The 17,867-nt window shown below is 46.7% G+C and overlaps 2 protein-coding genes across 40 annotated transcripts in view; one reads left to right on the forward strand and one right to left on the reverse strand.

Moving 5' to 3' along the window:
• Positions 1-4,327: 4,327 nt before the first annotated feature.
• LOC149342439 (uncharacterized) overlaps positions 4,328-17,867 on the reverse strand; it is a 138,837-nt gene continuing 125,297 nt past the window's right edge. For 37 of the 39 annotated variants that reach the window (XM_089544770.1, XM_089544773.1, XM_089544772.1 and 34 more), the window contains one exon: positions 4,328-6,840. In XM_089544770.1, coding sequence (XP_089400896.1) covers positions 5,426-6,840 — 1,415 coding nt within the window. In that variant the 3' untranslated portion in view covers positions 4,328-5,425. The remainder of the gene's footprint in view (positions 6,841-17,867) is intronic. The other 2 variants (XM_089544796.1, XM_089544797.1) reach the window with 2 other exon arrangements.
• Positions 16,815-17,867, forward strand: part of LOC149342440 (UPF0764 protein C16orf89 homolog) — a 96,783-nt gene continuing 95,730 nt past the window's right edge. The window contains exon 1 of the mRNA XM_089544798.1: positions 16,815-17,161. Within this exon, the coding sequence (XP_089400924.1) occupies positions 16,909-17,161 (253 nt within the window). The 5' untranslated portion in view covers positions 16,815-16,908. The remainder of the gene's footprint in view (positions 17,162-17,867) is intronic.

A 17,867-nucleotide genomic window follows, 5' to 3' on the forward strand; every position in this document is an offset into this window, starting at 1 on the left:
TAAAGTGAAACGATACTTCAGCGGATGGCCTATATAACACACATGCGCATAGTGAAAGTTTAGTTGCCTCATAATTAACGAACTAATTATTTCATAGCTACTGGTTTAATATCTGCGCATGCGAGAATGTTTAAGTTACCAAAATCTCGAAACCAAAAATCAAACCGCAAACAATTTTTGAAAGATAAAATTTTAGCAAGACCGTATTTTCTAAGCAATATATCGTACACTGGAAGGGACAGATGACAGCCGTTCTTCCGATACTACGTCCATCTCGGCGCAGCGCTACAGGCTGGCGCACCTAACAAATATGCAGTTTTACTCCGACCACCTCTTTCTGGCTTTCGAGAATCTTAAAGATGTCTCCACATACCTGCCGTTGGCTTTCAAGCTTTCGTCTCCTTCGGTTCAACCCTCGGTTCGAGGCGGCCTTCGGTTCAACGAGACTCAAAGCTCGGCGTCCTCTCCTCAAGGAGTTCGCGCCTTTTCTGAAGCTCCTTCTCGCTTCCAGCTTGTAAGATCAGGTGACCTGCGGGTCGCCGCAACCACTTCCCTTTTCAAAACCCGCAAGTTACGCCGGAAACCCTGTCTACGTCGTCTCTGTTTGTTCCTAGTTATTGATTCTTTTCATAGCCCAAGCACATGGCTGCGACGGGGTGTGAAAAGTATGGGCTGTAGGTGAAAATTATTTTATGGCACACTCGAAAGTGCCCCCCCCCCTTCCACCCCCCCCCCCTCCAAAAAAAAACTATTTTTTAGCAGGCATGCTTGCTCAGATCGACACGTGCTGTCTACATCAACACTAGCGCACACTGCCCTGCATTTACATATAAAGCATCCGCCTCGCATGCGGGAGGTTCGGGGTTCGATACCCAATGCCGCCTGGTACCCACCGGTGATACAATAGGTACAAGATTTCCCCTGGTCTAGTGCTCGGCTTAAAAAGAGTGAAATGCTTGGGAAAAGGGTATTTGACCCCACCTTGAGTAAATGAAATAACCTTGCGCCATGGCGCTCTTTGGCCGCAGATGCCCTTGGGCCATAAAAAGACATCACCATTATCAACTTTACATATGAGGCTCCGTGCTTGTGGGATGAGCGAGTTCACCGTCTTTCTCTACCCTAACAGACCACAAACATCCCCTAGCTGCTGTCATGTGCATTTAATTATCTTACAATTAGCTTGAAGAGGCACTAGGATTAATTTCTGCTCTATAGTCAACCTTGACCGTCATTATGCCATGCGAAAATGTAGCGCTCGTCACAGGTGTACACAGGCTGGGACAGAAATGGACCTGCTTGCCAGGCGACAACGTCCACTGTAACAACCCGGTCGTCCTCCTTTATATCACTTGCAGTTGATATCAACTTCAAAGACAAAGCACGTTTGTAAGAGCATATTAGCACAAAAAAAAAAGAACTCTTCGGCAAGACATCGCATAAGGCACGGTAGGTTTTAAGGGATGCACTGAAAGAGCGCTGAAAAGTTTTTCGCACCGTTTCAAGGCGAACACCTATTCTGAAGAAAAAATAATCGAGAAAAAAATAAGCAGTGGTTCTTACAGTTATTTATAACGTGCTGAAACGTTTTACTCCGTGTAAATGAGGCCGTATAATCACTTGGGTTTACGAAGGCTTTTAAGGAGGTTTCGTTTTTCTTCTTGCATATTGTTGTCGACCACTTCTTTGCGTAAGCTTTCACAACGGAACGATGTGACAATATCTTGATGGAGCTTTGGCCTCGTATAATGCTTCTTAAACATAGTACTAAAGACGCAGTTAAAAGTGCAGATATGATAGAAAACAACAAGAAATTTCGAATAATGTTGGTTGTCGACTATACCATTACGCTCAGCATCGTATGTCGCCGCGTATCGTACGTCTTGTGTCCTGCACCAGGAGAAAAAGCCGAGAGCGCGCTTCCATTTGCGGCCATCAATAACTCTGGACGTCGTCGCAACTTTTTCGACAGGCACGTCAGCATATACGTCATTTTGTTTTGCCTTGCTGACCTTGTTCTGCATCCTGGAGCAACATATCGCGTGACCTTGTGGACCACCCCTGGCACGAAAGGGGATATGAGCAGTCCACAATCTTCAGCACTGTCAATGTCGCAGCCTTTCGAGCTACTGGAGACGTTAGACGGTTTTTTACTCCTAGTTTGTTTCAGGAAAGTTTACCATACATCTTTAATAAAACCAGAAAGGAGAAGGGAAATAAATCGGAATCTGAACGAGTTCGCTCCGATAATCAGTGCCTGTACATTTAGCTTGCAATCTAGCTGCAATGCCAATCCATACAGTAATTTAGGACTAAAGTTTTATTTGGTTCTCTGCACGCGTATACATTGGTCTTTTATGAAAATGTGAGCGAGGTTATGCTCAATCTGAAGATTTTATAGGGTAACCAGGAGAAAATTTAATTGGCGATTACACGCGTGATAATGCGGGTGATCAGCGCTAGGTGGTTGACCTTATGTCTTTGCACTTTGTGCATTTGCTTATAATGCTGCTGCAAAGCGCGAGTGTGTGATAATTTTGTGCCTGTTTAGAGAGGGTTACAACGAGTGATTTATGGTACGAGAAGTAGGTTGGCAAGGACTTTAGCATCTTGTCGCGCAGCGCATTCGCGCAGCGTCCCGACAGCGTCGTCCTCTCTTCGACACGGTGCACGTTTGCAATGCCCCCCCCGCATACGTGCAGCGTTCAGAACCCGCTGCTCTGCTTCAGCCCCATCCATGCCACTCCCGTAATGCGACTGATGTGCCACATCGCCGCTGGCAGCTTTGTCGTAACTGAAGCAGCTGCTTCTGCACAGGCGCGCAGGATGTCGTGCCATCCAGTTGTTTCACGAATTTCTTGAGAGACGCTTCAAGGCGTTTGGCGGCATTTTATTGCGACGGCTCGCCCCAACTGATAACGATGGAGTTAGCGCAACGGGGCAGAGGCTATATGTTCACTGCATTGTTACATGATCACGGCTGCTCAATGCTGACAGCGGTCGCTCATAGACAGGGGAACTTCGCTGTAACAGCTCGAGCCCTAAAAGTTCTTTTCATTTTTAATGTTGTTTAGAACAATGAGCACTGATAAAGAAATAATTGACTCGTGTGCTATAAAAACGATTCCGGTGTTAGTACGACCACTGAAGACGACTAAAACGCTTGGCTGCACATTTACAGGAGCCGGCTCGAGCAGCGGCGAAGAGAAATGGAGCCCATTCGTGAGTGTAGAGGAGGTTTGCCAGTGTATGGCGCATGGTCTCGGAGTTGCAGTCAACGTCGGGTTAACTTGGGGTTTTCATACGGGGCGCAATGTTCGTCACTAGTGAGCACTAGATCGAATCTGTAGGTGTTGCAGTGTCAGAAGAGCAATAACAAACAGACTCTCGTCACTTGTCGTTCCTTTTTGGTACCCGACAGTGTGTGGGGTACTCACTTGCTAAAATTGAACGTCTTGCCAATGCGGTGCAGGCGAAGTCTGATGGTTTCGTCGCAAATCTGGAATAGCAAGGAAAGGCTTGGTTTGGTTTATTGGGGTTTAACGTCCCGAAGTGACTCGGGCTATGAGGGACGCCGTAGTGAAGGGCTCCGTAAATTTCGACTACCTGGGGTTCTTTAACGTGCACTGACATCGCATAGTACACGGACCTCTAGAATTTCGCCTCCATCAAAATTCGACCGCCGCGGCCGGCATCGAACCCATCTTTCGGGTCACCAACCGAGCGCAAAGCCACTGAGCCACCACGGCGGGGTGAATAGCATGGAAAGCTCACCACATATTTTATTACTGTACTCTTCAGTGGCCGCCTTCATGACCTTGTCATCCAACGCGTGTATCCCGCGACTTCTTCGAGGTGCATAACGAAGAGGCAGATCTCCCAAGTTGAAGCGCTGGAACTAACGCCTGGCTGTGCATTCAGTCACGGCACTATTTCCAGGGACTTGACATATTACTCTGCCTGATTCGGCTTCTGGAAGCCCATTTTTAAGTCAAACACAAAGCGCCCTCAAGTGAGTTGTTTCGACACCTCCAATCATCTTCGCAACTGCTCAAGCTGTCGCTGCTGTGAGAATGCAATGCGCGTATACTTGTGACAGTCAGTGTTTGTATTATTGTTTGACTTGAAACTTTTTTCTGCACATGAGGCAGTTATTTCTGTATCAGTGTTCACTTCTTCCATGAGACGTCAAAAGCAGCAAAAACTTTTTTTTGGTTGACTTAACTGCAGGCAGTAAGTTTTTGTTAATGCTAATCGCAGTAATTTTTAGCCCGAATTTACATTCGCTCCATTAAATGGGAAAGAGTGATAACCAAAACGAGCCGTGTAAGGTGCACATCCTTTATTCAAATTCTTTTAGATACTTACATTTTGACCATATGATTGACTGGCTGCAAGACATCAGCACATTACCTTCATATGCCGAGGTGCATAAGTTACATGCAACGTGACGGCAATCAAACGAAGAGACTCAAGAATATTTTTGTCGCATTGCTGGAAATAATATGACATTACATTTTGCTTTAATTAGTACCTAGGCGCTGGGTGCAAGAAGCAAAACGAGGCAATATAAGTGTAGAATTTCGTTACGTTCAAACTGACTAATCCGAAATATTTTGGGTTTGTATTACACAAAGAACAATTCCGTTGTACTGTTAGTTTAACAAAGTATATAAAATGCTTTAAGCTTTGAGAGTAGTTGAGAAAAGCGAAGTGTGGAAGAGACAGCATGCGCGGTAATTTCAATGAGGCTTCATGAGGAAATACGCCTCTGGAGTGTAAGATAAGCGTTGGGAAAAAGTAAATAACTGCGTAGAATATACGAGTAAGCATTTCAGAACTAGTTGCATGCTTTGAAGCACCAAAGATCTGATGGCTTCAAAACACCATGAAGGCGTTTTTTTTTTTATCGTTGGCATTTCTGCTCCACTACTTCAGTTCGCCTTGCAGTCTTTTTGGCGTCGCATTACGAACTTCTTCAACGTTTATAAAATATTTTTATCACTGAGCTGTGACTGCACTGGAAATCTACAAGACAAGTGGTTCTCTTTCCTATGTATTGGCGCATATTTCAGGTGCGGTTATCATCGAAGGAATCACCTGATGTGCAGGCTTAAATCCGTAACCGCATGCGCCTGTCGTTTACTGAAGAAGCGTCGTTGTGACGCTGTATAAAAACCGTACGAAGATAAAAGCCTCGGGCCTTACGCTCTGCGTTCACAACAAGAGTCGGTGTCGCATTTTTCGCGGGCTACAGAAAACGCGACATTTGCAGCAAATTACCTCGCAATATCTGATCAAACAAGTAGTGACCTTTCACTTCGGTAATTAAGGTTTAAAAGCTGTGAGTTTTTGTATCAATACGGTGCCCCAAAATTATCACGGTTATTGTTACGTGCCGAGAGAAGCTGCCGAGAGAAAGGTTTCAGATATCGGTAGTCTGAACCATAATGCTTCTGGATGCCTTAGGGTTGCACGTTGTGCATTCGGTCTTCGTAATCTCCGCGTTCGAAATCGCTTTCGCAAGCGCCGCCTTGCTCGCCCTACGCACAGATCCATTAGCGATCACAATGATGGGTGAATCAACGACCGAGCCGTTAATCTCGGACCCTTCGTCATCCTGGGGTTCGGCCTGAGGCGACAGCTTCTCCGCCGATGCCCGGGTCGATGCGGTCGTTCTAGAAGCTGTCTTCGCGTCTTTAGCCTTGGTTGCCTGCAGCTTGCCTCGGGCGCTAGGCGGAGAGCGTGGGACGGAGGGCGGTGCTGTTGAAGGAGGGGCAGGGGACGTTGTCTTCGGGCTCTTGGATCGCCTCTCTGGAGACTGGGCAGGTGAGGGTGACTTCGGCTTAAACACCCTCGGCGAGGAGTCTCTCTTGACAATTTCCACTCGGTCTTCCTTAGAGAATGTGCGGCTTCTGGTCAGCCTGGTCCTGGTATGGACCGGCACCTGCCTCTCTGTCTCGGTAGAAGCAGCATTGGGGGTTGGGCTGGCGGGCTTCCTCGTGAACGTTTCGCTCCTTCTGATCGGCGTAGGTGACGGCGCAGGGCTCCGGGGCAGATGTCTGGCTCTGGACGACAGGGACGTCAGAGACACGCTCGTGGCTCGGGACGGTGCGCGCGGCGTGGTCCTCCCCGAGCCGTACGTCAGCTGCACGGGGCTTCCAGACCTCGTGGAGGCTGCCGACAGAGACGCGTACTTGTTGACTGGAGTGACCTGCTTGGCCACAGAGCTCTGCGTCGGGCTAGCGAACGTCGGTCTCGGCCTCGGCGGTGGAGGTGGCGGAGGCGGGAGAGGCACAGGCGGTGGCGGAAGACGCGGTCTCACCGGTGGTCGCTGCTTAGCTGCCGAGCTGGCCGTGGCACTGGCGATGTGGTACAGTCTGAGCTGACTGGGTCCCCTGGGTCGTCCTCGGGTGAATGTTCCTCTGGAGCTGGGAGTCCTGAGCAAGACTGGGCTGCTGGACATCGACAGTCTCGGTCTCGTCGGGGGACTGCTCGTGACGCGAGTGAAAGTGCCGAAGCGATTGCGGTACACCGTGGTAAAGGGGCCTATGCCCAATCCTCGGCATCTCCCAGAGTTGGGCAACAGCGGTAAGGTCTTCGTGATCGTGCGGCTGTACGAAGTGTTACGCCGAAGCGTCCTGGGAGAGCCCTCTGGAGTAGTTCCTGAGGATCTCAGTGGCGTTGCCAGCCGGTCAGTACGGCGCGTTTGCGGGCTACCGGATGGCGTGCTGGCCGTTCTCGCTTTTTGCAGCTTGGACTCGCAAGACTTTGTTGAGCAGGTAAGGACTCTGCCGTTTTGGGTAGGTCCTTTTCTCTGCTCCTCTCGTTCCGGCAGGCCTGAGAGGAAAAAGGAAAGAAGAATTAGTTCACTGTTTCGAAAAATTGCGCACTGACTTGCGCACTTACTTGTCCGCGGGGCTCTGTTCCTACTTTATTTTTTTTTTTTTGGTCGAGTGGTAATGAAGAGTAGAATTTTTAATATAAGTTTAACGCCACCTAAAGGGGGAAGTTTGATGCCACCAAAATGACCAACTAGAGGGAATGAAAATAAACCATGCGTGTCAGGCATAAATGCAATAAGCAGTTTTACGTTCGCACTTGTGCTGTTTGTCGTCTTTTCTTTTCCTCGTCTTGACAGTACCCAGTTCGTGCACTGTTTTTTTTTCTATATTGCTAACTGCTTTAGATTGCCCTTCCTCCAACTGCATTAAAACAAAATGTAAAATGAAAGCAAGGCATTAGTTAAAATGTAAAAAAAAACTTAAATTATGGTTTTTAAAGAACTAAACCTAAACGTTCCACAATACCATAGGGCGCGTGGTTCCCGCCCTTTCGGCTTAATTATTTATACTTGTGCCCTTCTTCTGGCAGTGCAGTTTATGTTCACTCAGCCTGGCAGCGGTTCACCAGACACTCCCGGATGTTTCGCTTGTCCCGAGTGTCTGCCACTGATCCCCAAGAAAGGCAGTCAAGCTCGTCGCCTGGACAGTGAAAGGTCTCTGGGAAGTCCTACCACGTTTCCCTACGGTGAGCTCAGCGGCCATATCTCTGCCATTTCATCTGGAGTGATGCAAGTATTAACACGCTTGCTGAAACCGGCGGGTATAAGCACATAGTATATACCCGTGCTTGCTAACACAGGCAAGTATAACACGGTTAGTCTGACGGTGATCAAACCATCAAGCCCGGTCCCATTCCTCGCCATTAATAAAGGCCACCAACCCGGGATTGATTACGCAATTCCCTCGGCTCCGTGTCTCGTAGTAATCACCACAAGTATTAGCATGCGAATGTGGTTGAAGTAAAATATTTTCAAGACTGACTCACTCCCGCTGAACCTATCTTCTTCAAGACGCATTGAAGGACTGGCCACCTTATGAGCTCAGCTTCTTCTGAGGAACTCATGGTGCCTGCGCGACCCCGTGACTCTTCCCACTTTTAGGCATACCTGGAGCAAGTCGTCACGCCACCTGGACAGCGTGATTTCCAAGTATCCAAACATTACTTTTTAAGGAAAAACTTTTGCAAACTGTTGTTTCTAGGGCCGCCGCCCAGGACTGCGGCAACAGCATGGATAGCTGAAGTGCAACACGTAATTCATGCTAGTCACATCTGTGTTGCTTGCAAAGGTGACGCTTCTTGTGCCTTTCTGCAGGTGGTGCTTCTTGTGGTAGTTTGGGGATGATTTGTTTACAACCGTGACGCGTCGAGAAGGAAGAGAGAAAGAGGCGCAGTAGGTGAGTTCTCTGGATAAGTTTCAACCTCTCGGGATTCGTTAACGTGCACGGACATCACACAGCATACGGATCTACTGCATTTCGCCTCCGTCGTAACGAGGCCGGTTGGCTGCGTGCAAGGGCGTCCGCAGAATTTTTTGCAGGGGGGGGGCCCATTGGTTGTTGGCGCCGGAGGGGAGGGGGGTATATTCGTAGCGAAAAGGCACTATTTGCGGAGTAAATTTATTTATTTATATATAAATAAAAAATAAGTAAAATACACACATGAAAGAAAATTACAAGCAGCAAATTAAAGCGCGGATTGTAGAGATACATTGGAGTTTATCAACAAAGAAACAATTAAAATTAATAAAAATGCAAAAAGATACTATCAATACTCGAAGTGCTCAGTCTTACTGCATACGGGTTCTCGACTCACCCGAATTGATGACCAGCACACAGCGCAATATGTTCACAAACACGCAACTACAGTCACTCAGTCAGTCTTCCTTGAACAGCAACTGTAGGCGCCTCGGATTTTTCTGGGCGAATTGCGTAGTTACACGGGTGATAAATTCATTTCTGTGCTTCATTACACGCTCTCAGTGCACAGTCATCATATATATTGATTGGAAAAATGGTTGAACGAGTACGTTGAAAACAAAAGATGACTATATATACAACGAAAACTTATTTACAAGATAAATGCACGCTCGCAGCTTCATACACCTCGCTCCATCTTGCTCGCGCATCCGCACAGTCGAGCAACCGCACACACACTGCTCGCCGCTCGTCGTTTTCTCGTCCGCTGTCTTGGTTGTTCTCACCTTCGTTGACAACCCGCCACTAAAAACACCGAAGCACAAACACAGAGGCGCGCACACGTGCAAGGGCTTACTTGCCACAATATCCACGAATGCGCACTTTTGGGGTGTAAGGAACGCCGCGCGACTTCCGAGGGGAAGGGACACCCGCAACTAATTCGGCCGGAAAATTTGTTTTTGTGCTTTTATGGGGTTGAGAGCCCCAAAACGACTCAGGCTATGAGGGACGGAGTAGTACAGAGTTTCGGATAATGTCGACCACCTGGGTCTCTTTACCATGCACTGACACGCACAGTACATGGGCGCTGTTGTGATTTGAGGCCCAGCCAGAGGTGACAGGCGAGCCAGGCAGGCGCCATCGGGCTGCGTTGACCAAAGGCGCTGGTTTTCGGAGAAGACGCAAGGAACGCTGGTGTGGGGGCGCCTCTGGAGACTGCGTCGCCGTGAACAAAAGCAGCTAATCCCCTTTGCCGAAGGTTCTGAAAGCGGCGCTTCTACCGCACCGAGCTCTCCCGTGGATCGGAGGAGACAGCGCGCGGCGGCGGCGCCAACTCGTCGCCCGCTTGCCCCTGAGCAGCCCGACAAAGCGGGGGTGGACACGGCTGATTTGTCCTTCCCCCCTCAAGAATTCATCGGTGGCCGGCGTACGAACGTATCATGATTATAGCGAGCGACCTGTGCCCTGTGCACTGTCTGCCTCCGTGTCGCTATCTCTCTAGAGATCAAAGAAACAGACACCCATCTCAAGACGGCTCGAAACACATGCTCGCCGGTGCCGCTGCATGTCTGCAACAGGTCGTCCTTCAGCAGAGCTGGCGGTGGCGTGGTTTGAAAACGGCGGAACGACGCGCGCCCGGACGCGGCATTTCGCAGATGTGACCAAGCGTCGAAGCGGGGCTGCTTTTACCCTTTTGGCTGAGCGCACCACCGCCCCTGGCGTGCGGCCATCACTCACGGTTCGAGTGAGTGATTTTCCAGGGGGGTGCAGCCGCCCCCCCCTTGCCCCCCCCTCCGGACGCCCATGGCTGCGTGCACATGATGTGACGGGGGCGCGTTGTAGAACTGCGGACAACGTAGTGAAAGTACTTCAATTGTTCAATGCAAAGAGTTTTTTTTTTTTTACATGGAAAGGGGCATAGGAGAGAGCGTATCATAGTGGAGTGTGACGAACAGTTTAGAAAGAAATGTGGAACGTCCACTGAACCGCTAGTGGTATAGGTAATCGTTCGTCACTGTTGAAACAACAAACGTAGGACACTGTAGTCCCATCTAAATTTAAAAAAATGGGATATGCATAAGCTCTTCCTTTAAAAGTATGACGCGATAACGTTAATGGGCACCGTCAGCTGCTCCTGTTGCCAACGCCGACATGGACCCTGTTTCCATATTATGTGAAAAACCGCACGACATAAAGAGTGCATGACTCGCAACCCAAAGGCTAGGGATTTGATTCACGATTCATTACCCTAATTTTCTTTTCAACTAAATTCATTTGCTTTATATACTTACATCTCCTAATGATATTTGAATCATGTTGCATCTTTCTAATCACCAGTTTTTTAATGTTTTAGCCACCTTTCATTCCACAGCTCCTCGTATGACGTTTCGACCCTGTCGACCAATCAGGCTTTTCCTCCCACAACGGCAACAACGACTACGCCAGTCTGTCCATTAAACGTGACTTTTATCGCTTTCGCGTTAATATGGAAATCATATTACAATGGCGATCCGTATGGCTATTTTTCTTTCTTTCCTAAAGAGGAACGCGTCAACAATGATCAAATGTAATACGTGAAACATACAAAGCCCCCTGAGCCGCAAATGGTTTTGGTAAAGAGAAATACGAGCTAGAAACAACAAAAGTGGCTTTGTGATAATATCCGAATGGTTACAGGCACTGACTGTCTCCTTTCAGGTGTGGGTCCGAGTCCCATTCGAACCTATATTTATTCGTGTTGTGTTTTCATGTTCTCTAGTTTTTTCTTGGCAAAGACGGACGGAAGAAAGGACGGACAAAAATCTGTGTCCGAGGAGATGTAAAAATGCTGCCGTTAAATGCATTTTTGCACTGAAAAATGACAAAGTGTTGCGGTCATTTCATTAAAGTCAGACGTCATATGCTAAATAAATTATGTCAACAATAAAACTTCGTTCCTAACCAGTGCTGCGACCGACAACAAACGAACTGAGGGAAAAGGGGAAGCGCTTTGGCACTCAGAAAGCACATCAGACAGCGTGGGCTCATGGACGGTAAACTGCAGCTTTTACAAAATTTCTACCGGATAATGGCTCCAGACCAACGGAACTTTCAGAGTCTCAAGTCGTGGAAATGGTAGTTGTAAAAACTGAAAGCTTTAACGTGGTTTGTCTTCATTAAACATGCTTTGAAAAAGCGCCTCCTCGTTGTTAATGGAGGCATTTATCGAGAACAGAACTGATATATTATAAATAAAGAATAAATTATAGTTATTGCTCCTAGTTGATTACCCCCCTCATGCTAATAGAGCAGTAGAGTTTTCAGTTGCTGAAACAGCTCGCAATTTTTATTAAAACTTGAAAAAGAAAAACGGCGCTAAGAGACTAAGAACAAAGGCTACAAGTTCCGTGGTGTCCATTTGCCTAGTGTCTGATACTTTTCCAAGATGCAGTGCCTGGTAGCTAAACTCTCTGTGTTACATCAATCCTTTACAACTCTCAAACTCATCAGACGCAAGAGTGTTGTTATTTGTTTGAGCATTTTGCGCTGTATTTCATTCTGGCGCTCGCAACTGTTGCCGAGTGACACCGTTTCAGAGCTTGGCTGCATTTATGTAGGAGATCCAGAGGCGAGGATATTTTTCCTCGGGCTCAGCTCAGGAAACGAAGCACGCTTCAAAAGGACGACAAAATTGGGCGCGATTACCGAACGTCTTGAGAATGTGTGCACCGTTCTCCTTGAGCAAATCCGATTTCCATTCAGAGTATCTGCACGGTACCGCTGACGATGAAAGCAGTGGTTATTTATGGTCCGGGTACGAGTGAGCCGCTATAAACTCTTTTGCACATCGGCTTATAGTCTTCTTACCAGTAAGAATTCTTGCGGTTGCAAGGGTTTATCTCTCAGCCCATGCGCAACAGTCCCGCACAACACCTTCGCAGAAAGAAAAAAATTGTCCGGGCTCGCGGAATAAGCGAACATGGTGTAGCAAAACACGTGCTTGCAGAGAATTTTTTCGCGAATTATGCCATGCAGAGTCCAGAGATCATTTTTTTGTACTTTCATGTTTTCTTTGAGAAAAACGATATGTGCCTCCATTTTTCTCCTGTATATTTCGATCAATAATTCACGCAGCAAAGCCATTCACAAAAAAGGTTGTTTTCTGTGCAAACACAGACATTTCCTGATGTTTTAACCCATTTTTATATCTGAATGAATGCGAGACGTATATGTGCTGTGACAGTGGGCTATTTTTGTCTGCTCAAAGCTGCATGTGAAAAGCAGTTTCTGGTGATGCTACTTTGAGGTGAAGTTTGAGCATTCCGAGAGAGAAGGCAAATTCAATAATTCCGCTTTGTGATGGACTGCGCCTACGCTAGATGTGGTCCAAAAACCTTGTTTTTTTTCCATTCTTTATTTCTGAGCACATCATTGCCGGGGTAGACAGTTATATTCCTGTTCTACTCTATTTTAACCATTGAACGTTAGTTTTAGCGGTGCACCCTTTATTGCTGGCATCAACCAATTGATGCATCGGGCGATAAGAACGAAATCGTATTGAAAGGAAAATGTCTACTTAATACACGGTGTTTCGGGGAAGGCCAAGCAATTTTCAAAAATAGGCTTTTTGGGGTAAAAATATGGCTTTTTCAGCATAGTATTACCAGTGTTGGCGGACACCAGAAAACCGGTGAATAGTTTTAAGTACTCAAATGGTCAAAAAATTTTAATTATTAACTTTTTAACTGTTAGAGTTAAGCGCTCAGATGCAATTAGAAATTTGTCGCCGGTCGTTATTGATAGCCATATCAGTTTTGAGAATTTAGAAAACGCGATTGCCCTTGGCGCTGCGGCTCGACAAAATCTAGCTTTTTGACTAGTTACGTGCAGTGGAAAGGTTGCGTTGCCTGCATGCTTTTCCAAAGCGAATGTATTTTAGCACAATGTAGAAAATTTTCTACTTTTCTTTTAAAAATTTCAGTCTAACGTCTGTAGACTGTCTGTAGGTTCTCTATCCACTGTCTATTAAAATGTTTTGTGAGGGTAGAGTTAGCTTTGGGGTTAGTTGGTATTGTAGATTTAAGTTCATAGTTTTCTAGAGCAATGGCCAAAGGCCAAAGAAGGTACGAAGGACGAGAAGAAGGAAGAACAAAGCGCTTTGTTTGTCCTAATGAAAAGCCATGTTCAATCGCATTACAGCCCACGCCCTCCGTAACGAAGAGCAGTAGTGACTGTGCCCTTTACAGGGCCGGTAGTTGTGCCTTAGTTGCAGAAATATTGATCGAACCGTCTACTTACCTTTGGGACAACAGGCATTGTGTAGTCAACACTAAAACTAGGCTCAGTCGAGAGGATTTCGCTTCTGAAGCAACCAGCAGTAATCATAACTCATATGTTGCAGCAAAAAAGACACAACGGAAAAACGAAGAAGGCCCACTCATCATCGGCGCTATATATACCGACACGGTCAGACATTTACCGTTAGTCCTCCCTGGGTTTTGTCCAGCCTGATGAGCGCTATACGCCCACCAGTGTCTATTCTTGTTGCTCAGGCTTAACGCAACCTTTTGATGAGGTTTTATCTTTGATGTGAGTTAAACTATAGAAAGTATTCATGACATCATTGTTCCCGAACTATCAGGATCAAGAGGATGAACCGCTTAAGGGCAGCATGATTCATTTCATCAGTTATGGGAGACTTGGTAATCCCCATTTACTGAGGATGCCCCATGGTGATTGCTGCACCGAAAACAGAGTAGTGCGTTTCCATGACGAAAATGATCAACCGCTGACGTCAAGAATATCTGCCTTAGCAACAGTTATCTTCACCATTACTCATCGGTGCTGAACCTTGTCAACGTATTCTTAAAAATTAAGAACTGGCATCAGTTTGGAGGTTAATATTGAGGCTTATGTGTTATCTTTATTGGCATGCAGTGATCTTTTTCTCGGAAGGAAATGGCATACCCATTTGTGGTAGTGGTTTAAAACTAAGGACGAGACATTGTTTTTGATCAGCGGAGCTATTTTATTTTTATTTATTTTACAATACTGCCAGCCGCCTTTTGGCGGCCAAAGCAGGAATGGGCAGAGTGCAGCGCATTAACAAACAAACAGGCACGCACGTGGTGTACATTGTGTTATGGCAGAAAAATAAAGAGGAAAAAAGATACAAGGAACATTCGAAAGGTTGTCTGAAAGAGCTCACTTAAAACATCGGGAGATATTTAAGGATGTGAAATTCCGGGTGTGCAGTTTTTTTTTTAACATCCCGGGCACTGAGAGTAATCGGATACTTCCATAACAAATACATCATAATCAACTCCTAAGTAATTTTAAAATGTCAGCGTAGGCAAAGTGGAGTCATACATATGTACAAACAATGCAACAGGCATGCTTTATTGCTTGAAATGTTTTTTTCTTAGCGCACTTCAAAATGTTCACGTCAGTTTTGCCTGATATGAAATGTGACCAAACGCGAAATTCCGACGCAAAAATATATTATAATTAAGGAATTACGAGGGCGCTGAAGCTACACGCACCAACGAAAATAGCTAAGCTTAGGGCGCACAAAGAGTGCAAGTAACCGGAGCGAACTCGAACTAAAAATTCAGGAAACGACGCTAAAGCTGTTTATTGCCTCCAATCCCAGACGTCGTGGCAGGCGCCGCTACCACATGCTGAGAGGGCGACGTACGGACGCCTCGGGGCATCCCGCCGTGATGCGCGGGTTGCAGGGCGTTCACTTCGCCCAGATTGCTTGCATTTATTTTGAACGTACACAGAGTAAGGGGAACGGAAAAAGGGCAGGCGGGGAACTTACAGGGAAACGGGAACCAGGAAAACGGACACATACACTCCGTTCCAATAATTCCGATCAGTGGGAGCGCGGGTTTGTCTACTTTTCCAACCCAAGTTCCATTGTATTGTTCATTGTCTAGGATAACTTAATAAACTGCCCTGAGATTAGGTTAACGGCATGAAGAAAGCTTCAGTATTTTTTAATATAGATTTCGCTTCCATAACAGCAGCTGCTGATTAAAAAAAAAAACTCTTATTAACGGTATCAGTGGCCTCGCTGCTCTTTCGATGTACTTAAAACCATAGCGCAATCAAGATTAATTTAGGACCTTGATAACAACGACCTGAAATTAGATTGTGTTACTTGCACGCGTTTCATGCGACGCCTCCTACGGACGTTGATTATTGTTTATTTTCTTAACAACTGCTCCTTGTACATTTTTTCCCGCCACCTGCATATTTAGGAATGCCCGATATATAATCCCTGATTTTAGGATCCCCTGTATTTACGCACTGTGTGAGCAATACGTCTATGACATTCAAGAAATAGGCTTGTATTGACCTAAAATTGAACCTGTGGCCTTCTGCACGAGCGTAGGATCGCGTCGATCACTCTCATATTATTCAGCATGCCTGTAATTGATGCGTTAAAATTTTTATATTCAACTCGGTCACGAAATAAACCGGATCCCCAACTGGTTCTTAGGATGCAGATCAGATGATACTTTAAAGAAAGCGTGTGGATTGCTTTTCGTACGATTGTTTATAACGTTAATTTCAAGCCCTGCAAACGCCCGTAAAGGTAGATATTATTATTAGTGAATAAATAAAGGAACGCTGCACTCGCATTATGAAATACGTTGTTTAAGGCCTTCTTTTCGTATCAATTTACTTTTGTTTTTGTCAAGAAGAGTTCGTCTCCTAACGCGGGAAATGTACACGAGATGGGTCTAACAATGTGGAAGCTTTGTTGCATCGCTTCTGTATATAAATTACGTATTTCAAAACTAAGCTCGAAATAACAGCGCTTCGTTACGATATCCTTCAAAACGGTAGCTACTCGAGCAAAATTCATGATGAAGTTTAGCGCCAAAAACGAGGACAAAGAAGGAGTGAAGACACAACACGAGCGCTTTTTCGCAACTAAAACTTTAATGGAAGAACACATAACATATATACCCATCTCGTGAAGTAAATCAAAAAGAAGAAACAAACATGATATGGTCAAGATAAACCAAGGTTTATCTTGACCATATCATGTTTGTTTCTTCTTTTTGATTTACTTCACGAGATGGGTATATATGTTATGTGTTCTTCCATTAAAGTTTTAGTTGCGAAAAAGCGCTCGTGTTGTGTCTTCACTCCTTCTTTGTCCTCGTTTTTGGCGCTAAACTTCATCATGAATAAGATTCAACTCGCCCAACTTTCCACCTTACTACTCGAGCAAAATGTTAATATACGAACTTAAAAACAAGAATTGGTGAGTTTCTGGTCACGCCTCATTAGAACACGACACATGCTGCACGAAATATCTGCGACTAAAAATACTGTACAATTGCCTGCGCGCGAGGTTAACACCTGAATCTGTACTCTGTCTCCCATGGTCGAACCAGCACCAGTTGCCGCTGGGCAGCACTGCACGCAATCAGTCGAGCGGCGAACAAAGATCAGTTGAAACGGGGTAGAGGGCGCGGCGGGCGCATGTGCTGCTCGCCCGCGTGGGCGCTCTCTTCGATCGAACGGACCAACCACGGCTAAGGGCGTCTCGTTTAAAAGAGTCGCGCCTGCCGAATCCGGGAGCTCGTCGATTCGCGAACAGCTGGGTTCCCCGAGTTCGCTCTCGCTCGTTGGCGGGACGCCGGGAGAGATGCCGGCTACGAACAGCGCTCGCGGGGCCGGCGCGCTTGCGCTGGTGGCGATCGCGTCTGTCGCGTGCGCGCTGGATACGAGGCTGGGCCTGGTGGTCGCGAGTGCGTCAGACCCATGGTCGCCGAACCATGCCACCGACTGGGGTCTGGTGGACGACGCTCTGACCGTGGCCGAAGGCAGCGTGGCTGCGCTAGGGCACAGGATCGAGCACCTCTACGAGGACATCTACATCGGACTCGCCATGGTGGTCGGTAAGTTGCAAGGAGTCCCCGATATATCATGTCGAATTTAGCCGGATGGCATGCGTGGCATTTCAAGTTCAATACCTGCACCATCCAGGCTGCAGAACGGACTAGTCCGTGAAACAGTTTACGACGCTCATTGACTTTAACCAGAGACGGCAGAGACGGGGCTTTTTCTGGGAACCTCGAGTGCCACCTTTGTCCCCCAGCCGCAGCGAATCTCGGAAAAGCAGGATTGGGTAAATTGGTGACAGGGTAGGCCTTACAGCTCCCTGCTGTTTCCCTTTTTGCAAAGCTGCTGTTCTTACGCAAGTGCACACGGCGCGTGTTACGAGACGTGTGACTTCCTCCATTGCGTATCTATGCCGAGGTTGCATACCAGTGGTAGCTGATGCGGGCAAAGCGTTGCTTTGCGATACCGAACAGGCTTCCCGATCAGCTCTCGTTTACTTCCAATCACTTCTGAATGCTCTTCCTCAAACGGAGATGAGGAATAGCAGTGGCACAATAAATAGTATGCATATATTTGTTTTATTCCACGGTAGAGTATCAGTTGGGATATATTTCAGTCATTTGCGAAATGGCAATGAGATACATGTATGCTTATCGAACCCCGCCGATGACATCCGGAAGAGTAGGAGGGGAGAGGGGGCCAATTGTCTCCAGCTAAGTCATAATGAAGAAGCAGACAGCCCAGCATGCTTACGGTGATCTT

The sequence above is a fragment of the Amblyomma mixtum genome, chromosome 5 (genome assembly GCF_055824585.1).
Source record: "Amblyomma mixtum isolate Tamu chromosome 5, ASM5582458v1, whole genome shotgun sequence".
Lineage (NCBI taxonomy): Eukaryota > Metazoa > Arthropoda > Arachnida > Ixodida > Ixodidae > Amblyomma > Amblyomma mixtum.